This window comes from Vombatus ursinus, unplaced genomic scaffold (assembly GCF_900497805.2).
Source record: "Vombatus ursinus unplaced genomic scaffold, bare-nosed wombat genome assembly UNPS02009132.1, whole genome shotgun sequence".
NCBI classification, from domain to species: Eukaryota; Metazoa; Chordata; class Mammalia; order Diprotodontia; family Vombatidae; genus Vombatus; species Vombatus ursinus.
This window is the reverse complement of record NW_020948910.1, coordinates 13324922-13342262: the sequence shown is the minus strand read 5'-3', so window position 1 is coordinate 13342262 and position 17341 is coordinate 13324922. Positions and strand designations below refer to the sequence as shown.

At 38.6% G+C, this 17341-nt stretch overlaps 1 protein-coding gene across 1 annotated transcript in view; it reads left to right on the top strand.

Moving 5' to 3' along the window:
• The window catches only part of PDE7B (phosphodiesterase 7B), a 185336-nt gene that overhangs the window by 78537 nt on the left and 89458 nt on the right, over positions 1-17341 (top strand). Inside the window, exon 2 of the mRNA XM_027850736.1 lies at positions 1091-1174. Coding sequence (XP_027706537.1) covers positions 1091-1174 — 84 coding nt within the window. The remainder of the gene's footprint in view (positions 1-1090; positions 1175-17341) is intronic.

Sequence of the window (17341 nt, the reverse complement as noted above, 5' to 3'; positions counted from 1 at the left end):
GGCTTAGTGAATAAGAGAGTCAAGAAGACCTGGCTGTGTGACCCCGTACATGCCATGGAGATATCTAACTCTTTAAGGTCCAAGAAGTTGCTAGTCTACATTGGTAGGAGTTCCCTTGCCCAAGAGTTCCCTATACAAATGAAATCCCAAGTCCAGTTCCTGTCCCTCTTTTGGTTCATTATGTAAAATGGTCTATTTAGCCAATACAAAGGATTAAATTATAAATTTAAAGACAATACAAATTTGAAACAAATAGTAAATTCATAATAGAGAAAAATCTGGCTCTCTGCCTCATGGTTTTTAGCTCCATGAAGACACCTATTTTTGTAAGATATAACAAAGAACAGTGGCAGCCCTAATTTTTTTTCACTGTTGGGTCCTCTGCTGCTATTTCTATTGACTTGGTTATGGGAGAGCCTAAGGGGATCTGAGCAGAATTTTGAAGAAGGGGAAGGATGTCAACTAGTGGACAGAAGAAAACCCTTAGCTAAAAATCAATTTATCAAAAATCAAAAGTCAGACCTAAAAGAAATAATATTGTGAGCAAATGTGAATTTTAATGAAAAGTGAAAAGTACAACCTACAGAACTCTTTCAGAACACTTCAGATGCATTACTATTATGACACTACAGAGGAGCAAGGCTGGTGGAGGCTTTGTAGCCGACTGGAATGTTCAGGGCACACCTTCTTTGTTGTGTTTGTTTCCTACTGTAACATTCTGGTGGAGAGAAAGTCTGGTAGAGTAGAAAGACCACTGGATTTTGAATTAAAAGACCTGGAAACAAATTCTGGTTTCACCTATCTCCTTCTCCATTTCCTCATCTATGAAAAGAAGATAATAGTACTTATTCTATTTAGCTTAAGGATTGTGTGGACTGCTATCATCATTATTTGTTAGGAACAATTATCATCATCAAAAGTACTTAATAAATGTCTCTTTGTACATTGCACTCTCTAGACCCTATTGGTTTGAATTTGGCTTCTTTGGCCTCTGGTGTTAATACCATTCACCTGATGAGTTGGAATATTTGCAGGGTGAGAGTGCATACAACTTGGCAGCATTTTCAAACATTTATCTTCTGTTTTCTAGGAGATGTACGAGTAAGAGGTCAGACAGGGGTTCCTGCGGAACGCCGTGGCTCCTACCCATTCATTGACTTCCGCCTTCTTAACAGTGAGTAATTAAACATACCTGGAAAGAAAGAGATTTTCTGTTTAAAAAAAAAATCTTAATTTTCCTCTGAACTTCAAAAATCTTCTGATGCTTTCCGTCCTTAACTTCCTTCCTTCTCCATATATCTCCTCCCAGCCCAGCCTTTAACTTTATTGTGTCTGTTTCCTACTCTAACAATAATATTACCCTACCCTAATTCTTAGTTGTGTGGATTAAATAAGATATCAAATGTCAAATTGCTTGAGAAGGTTATACATTTGCTGGTTCCATTAGGAACTGGTTACTAATCATAGTTCTTCATTTAAATATCTTGTTCCTCAAACAACCAACCTTAACTTTGAGCTTGAGGGGAGAAGTAGATACATTTCAAGTTTTGCTTTAACTGATGCAAAGAAAAAACAAAAGCAATAGCTTACATTTTAATGGGACAGATGACATATGAAAAACAACATACAAGACAAATACAAAATGAATGGAAAGTAACTTTTGAAGGAGTAGCACTAGCCGCTGGTAGAAACAGGAAAGTCTTCCTTGACTTGGCACTTGAGTCAGTCTTAAAGAAAGCTACTAGCATTCCAAGAAGGAGAGAACAGCCAGTACAAAGGTATGGCAATGGGAAGCAGAGTGTCATGTGTGAGAAACAACAATTAGAACAGCATATATAAATTATCAATGATGCGGAACTGCAGCCTGAAGACTACATGTGGCCTTCTAGGTCCTTGGGGGCAGCCTTTTGACTTTTGAGTCCAAGTTTTACAGAAGAAATCCTTTTATTAAGGAAATTTGTTCCGTGAAGTTTGGATTCAGTCAAAGAGCCGCACTTAAAGACCTAGTGGGCCATGCTTGGCCTCGAGGCCACAGGTTCCTCAACCCAGGACCAGATCATAGAGTATGAGGAATGGAAAAGGAAACAAGTATGTATTAAGTACCTATCCTCTGTGCCTTAAGCATTTTACAAATATTATCTCATTTGATCCTCACAATAACCTTATGAGGTAGGGGCTTTTATGATGCTGCTTTACAATTGAGAAAACTGAGATTGTGACTTACCCAGGGTCATGCAGTTACTAAAGTGTCAGACTGGATTAGAACTTGGGTCTTCTTGACTCCAGCCCAGCACTCTATGCGCTCTGACACCTCACTGCCTCCTGTATGTGGAAAGGACAGTAGCACAAGAAGACTTGTAAGGGTAGGAAGGGGCTGGGTTGGGTTATGAAGATTTTTAAATGTCAAAAAGAGAATTTTGTATTTCATCCTGTAGATAAGAGTCTCTGGAATTACTAAGTAGAGGAATGACATGGTCAGATCTATGTTTTAGGGAAAATTATTTTGGCAGCTGAATTGTAGAATGGATTGGAGCAGGAAGATACTTGAAGCAGGGAGACCAAAGAAGACTGTCGTGGTAGTCCAAGAGAGAGGTGTCAAGGGCCTTTGGTGGGTGTATGAGTGTAGAGAAGGGAATATATGGGAGAGATGTTGTAAAGAAAAAAATTACAAGATTTGTCAACTGATTGAATAGATGCAGTGAGTGAAGGAGAGTCCAGGATGACACGAGGCTGAGAGAGCAAGGGTGCCTGGAAGGATGACAGTGCCCTTGACAGTAGAAGGGAAGTTGGGAAGAGGAAAAGAATTGGCAGGAAAATGATGAATTCTGTTTTGTACATATTGAATTTGAGATGCCTGTGGGACACCCAGTTCTAAATGTTTAACCATCAGTTTGTGACAATGGATAAAAGTTTAGTAGAGAAACCAAGGCTGCATATATAAATTTGGGAATCATTTGCATAGATGTGACCATAGAATGCACAAGAGCTAAGCATAGGACCAAGGAAGAGAGTCTAAAGAGAAAAGAGAAGGCCCAAGAGAGAACCTTGGGGAACACCCACAGTTAGTGGGTACAATGTGGATGAAAGTCCAAAAAAAAAGCAACTAAGAAGGAACTAATCAGGCTGGTAAAAGGAAAACCAAGAAAGAAAGAAAACCAGAAAGAAGAGAATATCCAGAAGGATAGGGTGGCTGACAGGGTCAAATGCTAAATAAAGACCAAGAAGGATGAGCAGCTAGAGCAGGCCATTAGATTTGACAATTAAGAGATTGTTGTTAACTTTGAAGAAGGCCACTTCAGTTGGGCAATGAGTTTAGAGGCCAGATTATAGAAGTTTAAAAGCAAGGGAAAAGAAAGGAATTGGGGGGAACTAATATAGATGAGTTTTTTTTTCAAGGAGACAGGATATTCAAGGAGAAGGATGATAACTAGGAGATATGATAGTATCTAGTGAGGGATATTTTTTAAAGGATAAAAGAAATTGAATATATTTCCAAGCAGCAAAAAAGGAACTAATACATAGGGAGAGAATGAAAATTAGAGTGGGAGAGATGGTGGAAAGTAGTCTGCTGAGAAAGTCAAAACGGAATGGGATCAAGGATATGGGTAGAGTGTTGACCTTGTCAAGAAGGGCCATCTCACCATCAGAGACTGAAATGAAGGAAAAGATAGTAAGGGACAATAATCAAAGGAATGTGAGATGGAGAAGAGAGAATAAGCTCTCAGCAAATGTGATTCATATGGACTGTGTAGTATACAATGACAGAAAATAGTTTTTTGGAACATAAATCAAGTTATGGTTCCATATATTTCTAAGCTATTCATCTTCAAATGAAAAAAAGTGATCTCAGAATCCTTTCATCACTGAAACAGTCTAAGGGACTTGGAATACATGAATAGATTTCAGAGGGTTTCATGAACTTGGGTGGGGAAAAGAAATTACATCTTCGTGTTCACTAACCTCTAATTAGAATTTAGCATTTCCTTCAGTTATGAATTTTAAATATATACATTACACATTGTATATTTATATATAATTACATACTACGTGTGTACATATGTGTGTACATATATTTGCACATACATATGTGTATGTATCTGATTAGGAGGGGGTCAGTAGTTTTCACCAGACTGCCAAAGGATCCGTAACACAAAAAAGGTTAAGTCCCCCTGGTCAAGAGAATGGCTGGAATTAGTTCATTCCAAAGTCATTTTGAGGAGTGAAAAAGGAGGAGAGAGAAAATAAATTGACAAACACTTCACAGACCATTAGATGTAAAACTAAGCAGTCCTCTTCCTGGTTTTCAAAATTAGCCTGATAACACATGTCGTGGAATATACAACATGCAATAAATGAAAGAATTATATAAATCTCCATTATGTACACTATGAGTGGTTGCAAAGCTCTCTGAAATTATTTTCATATTTTGAAATTTAAAAATCAGTCATTGATATTTAAGTCATTTAGTCAAAAGAAATATGGTGATAAAGGTTAAAGGTTGTGGATAATCTTATATAAACTACATTCATGTAGCAATGTATATTTAATATTATATATGTAATTTATATAGGGGGGTGTGTGTGTGTATTTGTTATAAACTTCTAGAGGGCAGGCTTTGGCAGTGCACATGATGATAGCAATGCAGGCTGGTCTACCAGTGACTAATTAGCCAGTGCGCATACTTAACCTATTTTCAGATTCTTCAGCTTCTCTCTTCATGCTAAATTTAAATGATGTGTTGAGTGTGGCACAAGTAATGGAAAGTATTTGTTACACCAATTACTTCATTATTTCAGTTGCCCCATAGTATCTAAGTCCTTGTAACCCCAGTTCACTATGGGTCCCAGTACAAATAACTGCCTCTATGTGGAAGATGTGTGCCTCTGTGTTGTCTAAGGACAACATATGTGTGAGGGTACATTTGCATCTTTTTTCTCTATGAGATTATAAACTCAATGAGAGCAAGACCATGTTGTATCATCCCCAAGCACCCAATAGGTAACTAGGTGGCCACAATGGATAGAGCACTGGTCCTGGAGTCAGGAAGACCTGAGTTCAAATCCAGTCTTAAACACTTACTATCTGTGTGACCCTGGGCAAATAACTTAACTTCTATCTGCCTCAGTTTCCTCATCAATAAAATAGCACCAACCTCTCAGGGTTGTCATGAGGATTAACTGAGATAATATTTGTTGGCTTAGCACAATACCTCACACATACATAGTAGGTGCTTAATAAATGCTTATGTCCTTCCTTCCTAATACAGAGGCCTGTAGTAAAGTGCATCATCCACCTTTGGTTCTTTGTAGAGGTCATTTCCTCCACCTAGGTTGCCCTTCCCGCTCCTCTCCAACAACTTTTGTCTCCAACACCTCCTGATACCAGTTCAAAACTAAATCCTTCCAGGAAGCCATCCTTGATTAACCTTTAGTCTGATCACTCTTTCACTGCAGTTAAATGCTGATTTAGTACTGTCTTGACTTGAACTCATTTAGGAGGTAAAAAGGTCTTAAGTCTTTTAAGGATCATATTCTGTACAACTTCATTAAAAAGTGTTTTCTGTGCAATTCCAACTAGATTGTCATGTTCTGAGGAACCCTATCTTCCATTTCTACAGTTACTAAGCCCCTTCATAGCACCTAGGATGCTGCTCAATCAGTAAATGCTTAGAGTCATAGAATCTCAGAGATGGAAAGGACTTCAAAGGTCATCCAGTTGACATCCAATCTGAGTGAAAATCCACTCTGCAGCATCTCTGACAAGTGGTCACCCAGCCTCTAGACTTTCAAGACTTTCAGTGATAGGGAACTTAGACAGTTCACTCCAGTTAGAAATCTTTTCCTTGGGGGGCAGAGCCAAGATGGCAGAGTGAAAGCAGTGACTTGCTTGAGCTCTCCCCCAAACCCCTCCAAATGCCTATAAAAAAATGACTCTAAACAAATTCTAAAGCAGAAGAACCCACAAAAAGACAGAGTAAAACAAATTTCTAGCCCAAGACAATCTGGATGGTTGATCAGAAAGGTATATCAAGCTGGGCGGAGAGAGGAGCACAGTTCAGTGTGGGTGCGCAGGCCACAGCGACCCTGGAAGATTGAATTGTGGGCAGCTGTGGTGGTTTCCAGACTTCTCAACCCACGAACACCAAAGACAACTTAGAAGGTTAGTGGGAAAAGTCTGTGACTGCAGTGAGAGAGGAGCTAGGTCTCAGCCACAAGTCTCCAGCGCGGCCCAGGGCCGTGGCTTTTTCCTGAGCTTCCGGCCCACAGACTGAGGGGGAATCTAGTGGCTGATCAGAGGGGGATTGCAGGGATCTCTTTGCCAGTGCTGAGGCAGGAATCTCTTGCTTTGCTGTGCTTGGGTCTGGGTCACAGTTCTGAGAGGTGGTCCTGGGGTGAGGAGTGTTGGCATGGTGGAGCTTATTGTGGCTGTGGAGAGGAAACACCTTACCCCTTATCATACCACCTTGGAAGAACTGAAAATTTACAGGTCCCTAGAAGTATCTCTGAAAACAGCTGTACAAACCCCCAAAGCTTGGGACAGTACATTCTCCACATTGGAAGCAGACTCTTACTTTAACAAAGAGTTTAAAACTCAAGTAATTGGCCAGGATCATGAGTAAGCAGCACAAAAAGAGTCAGACTATATTATCTTACTTTGGTGACAAAGAAGATCAAAACATACAACCAGAAGAAGACAACAAAGTCAAAGCCCCTACATCCAAAGCCTCCAAGAGAAAACTTTTCCTCATATCTAATCAGAATCTGCTTCTTCACAATTTCCTTTTATTGCTCCTTGGTTCTACCCTTAGTAGCCAAGCAAAATCATTCTAATTTTTCTTCTGAAATCTATCCATCCTCAGTTCCTCTGCAAGACAAATGTTCCAGTCCTTTCACCAACCCAATCATACTTCTTTCCTTGATCCCCTGGTTGGCAATGACATTTCCCCTCATATATCACTTTGTTTTATTCCTTTCTAATGCATTTGTCATGTTATGTTATTTGTATAGCTATCTCTCCTTATAGTTTCTCTCCCTTCCAGAAGACTGAGTTGAAGAGAGAGATTGTGAATAAAAAAACTTCATATTCCACCCAGCCCAAATCTAAAGTGTTATACACAGTAGGTGCTTAACAAATGTTGGTTGCTAGATATGCTCCATTTCTTCCCAAAATGTGTCATCCCAAACTAATCAAAATCATACAGATATGCCTTGACTCATGAGGTCAATAAGACTATTTCATTCCTTGCTCTCGACACTTGAGTTTTTACAACCTAAACCTTATTAGCTTTTTGGGCTACAACATCATGCTTATTGTGTTGTCTAATTTTAAGTATGAAATTCACTTTTAAAAAAAATTTTTTTATACTGACAGTTGTTAACTGATTATGTACCCAAAAAGTTTAAATGAAATGGAATTCAAAGGCCTTCAGTTTCTAGCTATTAAGTAATGGAATTGAATGGAATTATCTCTAAGATCTTTTCCAGATCTAAAATGTTATAGTTCTGATTCCAAAGTAATTTCCCAAGGTTTGGGGTTTTTTTTTTTGGAGGAGGATGGTGGCAAAGATAGTAGCTAAATCACCTGATTAGCTTCTCAGAGGTATTTCCCTCTCTTTTTCTCACTTTGATCTGTCTTTCTGGCACCTTCCACCTTCTTGAGGAGTTGGAAGGATTGCCAGTGCATTACATGAAAAAAACAAAATGATATTTACAATGTAAGTTCCAATATGTTCCACAGGGATAACTGACACCAGGCTATTCATGCATTTAAGGGATCAGTTTGTCAATTTTGGCAAGAGGTGTATGTGTGTGCTTGTGTATGTGTGTACATTTGTATGTGTGTCTGCACATGCATGCTACTAAAAGCGTCTCTTCTGGTCCCAGACAGCTATGCTTCAGCTGAATTTTATGACATCAATTCTTGACATATGTACTGATGGACAAACCATGTGTACTATCCCTTTCAGCTGCATAGCATAGTCTGAACAATGGGCATTCTTCATGGACAGATGTAGACAAGCAGGGGCCAGAACTGAATAAGAGGAAAGAAGCAAGCATTTGAGAAATCATGAAGTATTTCCAAAGAACCCAAGACGTTCTCTACAACAAAAACCCCTTTTTTTAAAACCAACATTCTTCCAGTGGTGCTATATGGCTGGTAATCTTCGAATAAATCAGTCAGTCAATCAACAAGTATTTATTAAGCACCTACTATGTACTAGATATCATTCCAGGAACTAGAGATACAAAAATGACAAAAATGAAATAATTTCTGCCCTCGTGGAGTTTCCATTCTATTGGGAGAGACAAAATGTACATAAATAAGCACATACATGCAAAGTACATGGGGGAGAGGTACTAGCAGCTGGGGGAACAGGGAAAGTTCACACGGTGCTTAAGCAGATTTTTTTATGGAAATAAGGGATTCTAAGCAGTGGTTATGAGGTGGGAATGCTTTCTAGACATGGGAGACAGCTAGTACCAAGTCCCAGAGATGGGAAATAAAGAGTTACATATGATGAACAGCACAAAGATCAGTTTGAGCATACTCTATAGTGCACTAAGGGGAGTAATGTATAATAAAGTTGGGAAAGTATGTTCGGGTCTACTTGTGAGGGGCTTTAAAATCTAAACAAAGGGATCTTTCTGATCCTAGAGGTTATAAGGAGCCATTGAATGTAGTGAGCAGGTAAGTGTCTATAATTTAGGGATATCATTTTGACAAATATGTGGAAGATGGATGGAAAAAGGGAGAGACTCGAGGCAGGGAGACCAATGAAGAGGCTGTTGCTAGTCCAAGTGAAAAGAGACAAAGGCCTGAACCAGAGAGGTGGCTGTGTGAATAAAGAGAAGGGGATAGGATAGATGCAATATAGGTTATGGGGGAAGAAATGATAAAATTTGGCATAAGGCTAGTCAGTAAGTCAACTAACATTAATTGCCTATACTTGGTGAGTGCTGGAGATACAAAGACCTTCTTTGGAGGAATTATTGGGTGGAGACCTGTAGCACTTATCCATCAGTACATATATCTAGGACAGAGAGTACAATGGGTAATGAGTTGAGCCCAGAATTAAACTGAACAACAGGAGTAAAAGATGTCATCAGAAAAAAAAAAGATGTATGATAAGAAAAGAAGATAGAGTGGTCATGAAGGGATAACAGACAGTCCAAATGCTCAACTAGTATCTTTAGCATGTCAGAAAAAAGCAAGGAAGGCCTCCAGCATGTTGGGTAGACCCCCTAGAGTAAACTTATGAGAGCGATTTGAGCAACAGTTATGAAGGATGGGAGGTCACGCATGGGTATAAAGGATGCGCAGTCATGCATGGGTTACTAGCTGCTTCGTTAGAGCTAACGTCTAAACTGATGAGATTGTAGATTCATTTAAGCATTGAGTACTTGAGTATGAACAAGAATCACACAGGATAAGAAGGCATGGATGGGTTGCAGTATACACCCTAAGAAGCAATACCCACAGAGGACCATAGATTTAGAGCTGGAAAGATATCATTTAATCCAACGTCCTAATTTTCTTTTTTTTTCAACATCCTAATTTTCAAATGAGGAAACTGAGACCCAGAGAAGTTAAATGACATTCCCAAGGTATAATAAGCAGTAGGTAATAGAGACAGGATTGAAACTTGGGATTTCTGACTCCAGATTTAGCACCATGCAGCCTTATTAATCAAATTACCAATTGATTAAAACTTTGATCCATCAGAGCAAGCATTATGAATAAATGTTAAAGAGTAAGGGCATGGGACATAGTAGGCAAAACTGCAATGGATTGTTTTATAATGTGCTAAGACATTTTACAAATACAAATACAAAGCTGTATTGGGGTATAGTATAGTCAGAATGATGACTTATGGTTGGATTCCTTTATTTGTGGGCACCTTAACTCATCTCATTCTAGTGCCTCATTCTGTTAGGGAGATAATCTTGGTTCCTGAAGGTTATAACATTAGAGCACAAGATTAGACAAGAAAATATTTGAGTATAGGCCCTACAAAAGTGCTTGCATCTTATCTGATGTAATCCCATGGCACTCTGCTAGAGATCTCCTTCCAAGTTGATAACGACCAATTTACCACTAATCTTTGGGACTGGTCATTCAACCAGTTCTGAATTCATATAATTGTACTCTGGCTCAAATGTCTTCATCTGGTTGTAAAGGATCCTCCCGATAGAATGTACCCTCCTTGATGGCAGGAACTTGCTAAGGACAGAGAGACAGCACCAGGAGTTTGACCATTGTATGATAAATCATTTTGGCCACAGAAAATCCGTTAAACCCTCTACTAAAATATAGAGGAGTTGTGATCTACTTTGACAGACTGAGTTCTCACACCTTGTGAATCACAGATTTTTATACTAAGCAGAAAGCATTTTTAAAGGAGAAAAAAGTGTTGGAAGGAAAGCAGGAAAAAGACTTTGTTGTAGTATTGCTGAAGCAGTGGATCCTTTGAGGAAACTAGAAAGAGTAAACACAATTATTTGAAAAGCAGGTGAACTTACAGAAGGCTCTTCTTCATTTTTGATTCTCTTGTCTCCTGACTTAAAATAGTTGGCAACGGTGAGCCAATAATGACTACATTGAGATGTTCCCATGACAACCAGTTGAGAGCAAGTCAGAGAGATTTTATGTTCCTTAGAAAAGGAAGTGACATACAAAGGAAATATTCCTGGTAGGAGCCGTCGGGTTGGAGAGAATTAAAGCGCCCCTGCTTAGGGCATTAAGGGCCTAAACGTCATTAGCCACTGAGAACCAGAGACTCTAGAACCAGAAGAGGCTTTGAGTCAGTAGGTTAATTGGCTGTTTGGCCCTCCTTGTCAATTTGTTCATCTTGATTTCTGGCACTCTACTCTTCAACACTTCAATTGCAAAGGGTATATTTGGCCCCAGTAAGTATTGGGGTAATTTTAGTAGTAGCTTCAAAAGTCATTTTCCCCCTTATTGTTTTTCCTCCTCATCAAGATGTTAGGTTGTTTTTTTGTTTGCTCTGTGAGGGAGAAATGACTTAGAGACTAGAGACTGGCTTTTTAAGAAGTATTTATCCAAGACAATTCAGGAAGCTCTGGCTGTTCTTTCTCGTCTTTGGAAATTCAAATAAAATTCATAGCAGAACTGTCATCCAAAAATCACTAAGCACAATGCCAAATATCAGGTGATGGGTAAAAATCCTGACTTTACAAAAGGGGACACCAAAGAAAAGGTAATGTTGTGATTTTTCTGAGTGTGAATACCTACAAGGTGATGATAACATCACATTACAGAATTTATATCAAGATACAGTCCACATACAATATGGATTTTACCTCAATCTTTAAAGACGGAACTACATGGAATAATACCATCCTTAATGCTTGCAAGCTATTTTCAACAGTGCCCTGCAAAATCTTGGTTTGGCTTTCATGTTAATGTAGTCATCACTAAACTTCAGGTTCAGAAGTATAATTCAATTTAATTAAATCCAGCAAATACTAATTAAATGTCTACTACATAGGAGGCCCTGGGCAAAACACTGGGAATAGAAAACACCAAAACCTGTCCCCAAAGAGCTTACATTCTACTGGAGAAATACAAACACGCACCTAAATATAATTCCATTTCATTCCGTTCAAAAAAATTTGCTAAGCACCTACTATATCCAAAGCATTATATTAGGCAGTAGGTATACCAACATAAAAATGAAGCAGTCCTTCCCTCAAGGAGGTGTGATTCATCATACAATGATCAAACTTCTGATGTTGTCTCTCTGTCCTTAGCAAGTTCCTGACCTCAAGGAATTTACATTTTATTAGGGGAATCCTTTACAACCAGGTGAAGACATTTGAGCCAGAGTACAATTATATGAATCCAGAATTGGTTGAATGATCAGATCAAAGATTAGTGGTAAATTAGTTGTTATCAACCTGGAAGGAGATCTCTAGTAGAGTACCATGGGATTATATCACATAAGCAAAAATATAAAGTTTATGCAAAAGAAAATAAAGTAATTTCAAGATATAGAAGAACTAATGGATAGGAATAAAAAAAAAAAAGGCCTCACAAAAAGTGGAACCTGAGCCATGTCTTAAAAGAAAATAGAGATCCATCCTACAAGGTAAAAATGAGGGAAGAGAAAAAGAAAGGTGAGAGAAAGAGATAGACAGACAACAAGAGAAAAAGAGAGAGAGAGAGAGACAGGAGACAGAGAGAGAGGAGAGAGAGAGAATATTCAGGAAATGGAAAAAGTCTTGTGCAACAACAGGAAAGTGGGACAGAAAGGGAAATAATATGAAATAAAATTGAAAAGGTAGGAGCCATATTGTGGCAGTCCGCTTGTAAACTCATTACAAACATGGAGGTATGCAGAGGAAGCCGTGTACAGAAAGTCATAAAAGGGGTCTAGAAACTACAGCCCACAAGGCAAATCCATATTGTATTTAAATTGCATTTTAAAATGTAAAAACCACTCTTAGCTCACGGGCTATGCAAAAGAAAAGGTAGTAGGCCAGATTTGGCCCTCGGGCTATAGTTTGCTGACCCTTGTCATAAAAGAAATGTAGGAATGAAAACAAAAAATGGCACAGTGAAATTGCAAAAGTGAAGAAAAACCAATGGACATCCTGTATCTTATCAAGGAAGACATTATCTCCTCCTCCGAACACTTGGTAGATAGCCTGTGATAAATTTATGGGAGGATATGGTCAAGAGTTGCATGGATTGGTAGACATGGATGAGAGGCATGGATGGGAGGCAAGCTATATTATCAGAGGGAGCAACCAGATAATTAAGATCCCAGATCTATTTGGAGTGTCAGAACACTGGAATTGCTTATGAACCTAGCTAAAACATAAATGTAAGCCTAAGATCTACAACAAAATCCTATATTCACCCTTGTATCCTCAGTTTGAGAAACAATATGGGATAGGAGAGAGAAAGGTGGTCTCAGATTCAGGAAAAAACAAACAAACAGTGAGACAATGAGGTGACACAGTGGATAGAGTACTGACTCTGGAATCAGGAGGACCTCAGTTCAAATCTGGCCTCAGACACTTACTAGCTGTGTGACCCTGGGAAAGTCACTTAACTCCAATTACCTCAAAAAAAATTTTTTTTTGAAGATTCAGGAAGACCTGGGTTCAAGTCCTGCCTATGGCCACCTACTGTATATGTTACCCGAGAGAGGTAATTTAGCTTATTAGTCCTCTAGTCAACTTTTTTTAAGTCTGTAAATTGAAGAGAAGATATTGATTTTCATTGGAAATTCCTCAAAGGGAGCATCCTTTGCCAATGAAATCACACATATGGTTAAAGACAAAAAAAAAAACCGTTAGTCAGCCAGTCTGTAAACATTAAGCATCTACTATGTGCAAGGCATTATGCTAAGAGCTGAGGATACAAAGAAAGGTCAAAGACACTAATGTTGGAGACAGCATGCAAACAACAACGTGTGAAGAAGTTACATTGAGGATAAATTGGATATACTCAGCAGTGAGAAGGAACTAATATTATGGTAGATCAGGAAAGGCTTCCTGTGGAAGGCAAGGCTTTCTCTGGGACTTAGAGGAAGCCAAGATGAAAAGGGAGGTTTCGCGAGGGACAACCAGTGTAGAGTCAGGGGATGGAGTGTCTCGTTCTAGGAATAACAGGAGAGCAATATCATTGGATTGCAAAGTACTTGGGGAGGTAAAAGGGGTAAGGCTGGAAGGGAGGGGTGAAGGTATAAAAGGGGAAGGTTATTTGTCTTTGAATACCAAACAGAGAATTTTATATTTGATCCTGTAGGTGATAAGGAACTGCTGGATTTTGTTGAAAAAAGGATATAACATGGTCCAGCCTGTGCTTTAGAAAAATAACTTTGGAAGTTACATAAGTTATATAAGTGGAAAATAGACTGGACTAGGGAGAGACGAGACATAGAGACCATCCAACAGGCAATTGCAATAATCCAGTCATGAGGTGATGAAGGCCTGCACCAGGGCACAGAAAAGAAAAAGGCAAACATATAAAACAGATGTTACAAAGATAAAATTGACAGGTCTTGGCAATACACTGGATATGGGGGTAAGAGAGAACGAGAAGTTAAGGATAGCGTTTGGTATGTCAGCCTGTGTGATGGGAATGATGGCAGTATTCTTGATGAGTAATTGGGAAGTTATAAAGAGGTGAGTATTTGAGGGGAAAGAAAATAAGTTCAGTTTTGGTCATGTTGAATTTAAAATATCTACAGGACATACAGTCTGAGATGTCTCACTCTCTTAGGAAGTGCTATCAGCATGGTCTTTGAAACTAGCCCAAAGCATATATTTAAGGAGTTTTCAGAAAGCATTTGTGATATCCACCTATTTAAGTCTTCTGCCAAACAGTTTGCCGATCAAGACAGCGTTGTGTTTTATGCAACAATGGAAACCTCAAAATAATATCAACGGCTAAAATGAACCAAGAGCTTTCATGACTCTTAAGGGTGAAATTGACATAGTTGTGAGATTTACCAGCTACTTATTCTCTTTGGCAAAAAACAAACAAACAAAAAACACTAGAATTTACAGATTCCGTGATGAACTATGCATTCTGTTCTATAAAATGGTTAAAAAACAAACACTCTGCCATAAAGGGAGCACAGCGAGCTTGATTCCTACCTAAACACAGTACAATATGGGGGTCTTTCTGAAGTACAGCATTTGGTAGATATAACCTGGTCCTAGTTAGAATCATCCTGGGATGGAGCATTTGGGCGGAAGAGTTGGAGAATTAAAATGGAAAGCAGTGCTCTCTTGACTGAAACTGCTAGTGAGTCATTGAGTTGAAACAACTTGAGTGTGAATTAAAATAAGATACATCCTCCTACAGTGACTCTATTATGGTATGTGACTGAATTCATTGTTGTTTGTTTGTTTGTTTTTAAGAAAGATAGAAGGGATTTCCTTAATTTGTCTCCGTGGTTTCAGACTCTCTAGAAAATGTAAAAAGCATGTATAGTGATCATCAACCTAGCTTATAAATTAAAAGAGAAAGTTTTCCCTTTTTTATCTCTATACACACTGCTAGCTGAGAATAAAATTAAGAAGGTAATGTTATCCTTCCAACTAGCAAGGCAAATTACCTTGGGCACCATTACAATTTATTACTTAAGAGTAACCTTGGCAATGATGGAGGGACATCAGGATAAGGTGGCACCAATGACTGAGGAATCCCCACAGGAGGGGTGACTGATGTCATTACATTTAACAGCAGCAAAAGCTCTAAGGCAAAGTGTTGGGGTTTATTTAACAAGCATTTATTAGAAGCCCATCATGTGCCAGGCCCTATATCAAGTACACTTTACTAATGTTATCTCATTTGATCCTCAACAATCCTGGGAGGTAGGTGCTATTATATTCTCCATTTTATAGGTGAGGGAACTGAGGCATCCAGAGGTTAATTGATTTGCGTAGGCTTATACAACTAATAACTGTCTGAAGCTGAATTTGAACTTAGGTCTTCATAATTTCAAGTCCAGGCCACTTTGTATCCACTGCACCACCTAGTTGCCTCTTTTAAATATTTCCAATCGAAAAGCCCATTTTCAGATATGGACACCCATAAGTCAGGACCACTTTAGGACATCTAACTCCTGCTGGTGGCCTGCCAGCAGTATGCTTGGACTGTGATTGAAGGCCATATGGTCATGATTTGGGGGGAAGGGCATGTGAGGCTATGACCTCTGGCTTTTATGGCATCATGGTTTTCACTGCAGTTTCTAAGGAAAAAGTCAGAAAATTTGCAGTCAGAAGCTCTACTCCTGGTACTATAACTGCTAGCTATGTGATAATAATTATCTTCTATGAACCCATTTCATCAGCTATAAAATAGGAATAATAATGATTATACTAGCTACCTCATAGGGCTACTATGAGAATCAAATGAAAAGCACAAGATAATGAAAGGTTTTTGTTTTTTTTTTTTGAGCAGTGAAGTCTTACTCTACTGTCTAATCATGTTGTACAAAAAAGGTCCTAGGTTCCTAAAGTCTTAAGCCAATAGAGTTTGGGCCTTTGCAGATCAGCATGGTTTAGGGGGAAATCATTGGATATAGAATCAGGCGACATGGGTTCAAATTTCCAGGTTTGCTGCTTACTACCTTCGTTGATCTTGGACAAATCCCCTGATCTCTCTAGGCTTCACTTTCCTCATCCACAAAATGAGTTTTCAACTAAAAAATTTGGATGCTAGGGTGGAAACAATGGGAATCTTGGGAAGAAGTGTCCATTACATGTTAGTATGTGTGATAGAGTAGAAGAAAGCTTTACAGAATTTGACATATACTCTAGCTTTGAGCAGAGCAGATTTTAAAGGATTCAGAGAAAGGATAGGTAACTAAAAAATGAAATAAAAATCTATTGTGGACATCAGCACAGGAGGTAGGAAGCTCTCAAGAATGACATTTTGAAGTCCACTGAGGAGGAAAAGAGAGAGTCGTTTAAATGATATGACTAAGAAAATGATATGGGAGACATCTCTCTAACTGAGATTTTTTGAAAGACACGTACAGAAGATGAAAGCAGGACATGTAATAGAAATGAGTACAAAAATATGACCCAGTCATAAAACTCAGAACAAGCTAAGACTGAGAGGGAAAACTAAAGACAACTAAGAGGGTAGTTTTTAGCTATAGTGGGGAAAAGAGGATAAAAGAAGAGATGGGGTGACAGCCCAAGGTGAATGGGACTATGGCTAAGTGATGATAAAGAGTAGGTAGAGCCACTCAGCATTTACTTTGCTTCTGTATTCTTTACAAAGAGAATGATCTTTGGACTGGAAAAGATGGGGGAAATGGCTAGTAGAGAAATGATCTACCCAAGATATTTAGGAAAATAATAAGAGAGCATCTCACCACCTTTAATGAGTTTAAGTCACTAGGTCTAGGTGAACTACATCTATTGAAAGAACTTTTCAGATACAATTGTTGATCCACTGACAATGACTTTTGAAAGACCAGAACAGTAGAAATACTACAGCATAGTAGGCAGGCAAATATTGTCTTAATTTTCAAAAAGGGGAGACAAATAGCCTTCCTAACAATAAGAGCAATCCAAAGGTAATAATATTAGTTTATATTTGTATAGTACTTGGAGGTTTGCAAGTATTTTTTGTATATTATCTCATTTTATACTTACAACCAAGTAAGGTAGGTGCTATTATCTCTACTTTACAGATGAAGAAACTGAGACTGAGAGAAGTTACATTATCTGTTTAAAGTCACGTAGCTAAGAAGTGTTTGAGGTAGAATTCAAATCCATTCCTTCCTGACACCAAGTCTTGTGCTCTATCTGCAACATCATGCTGCCTAAAGATGAGATGCCTAAGGAGG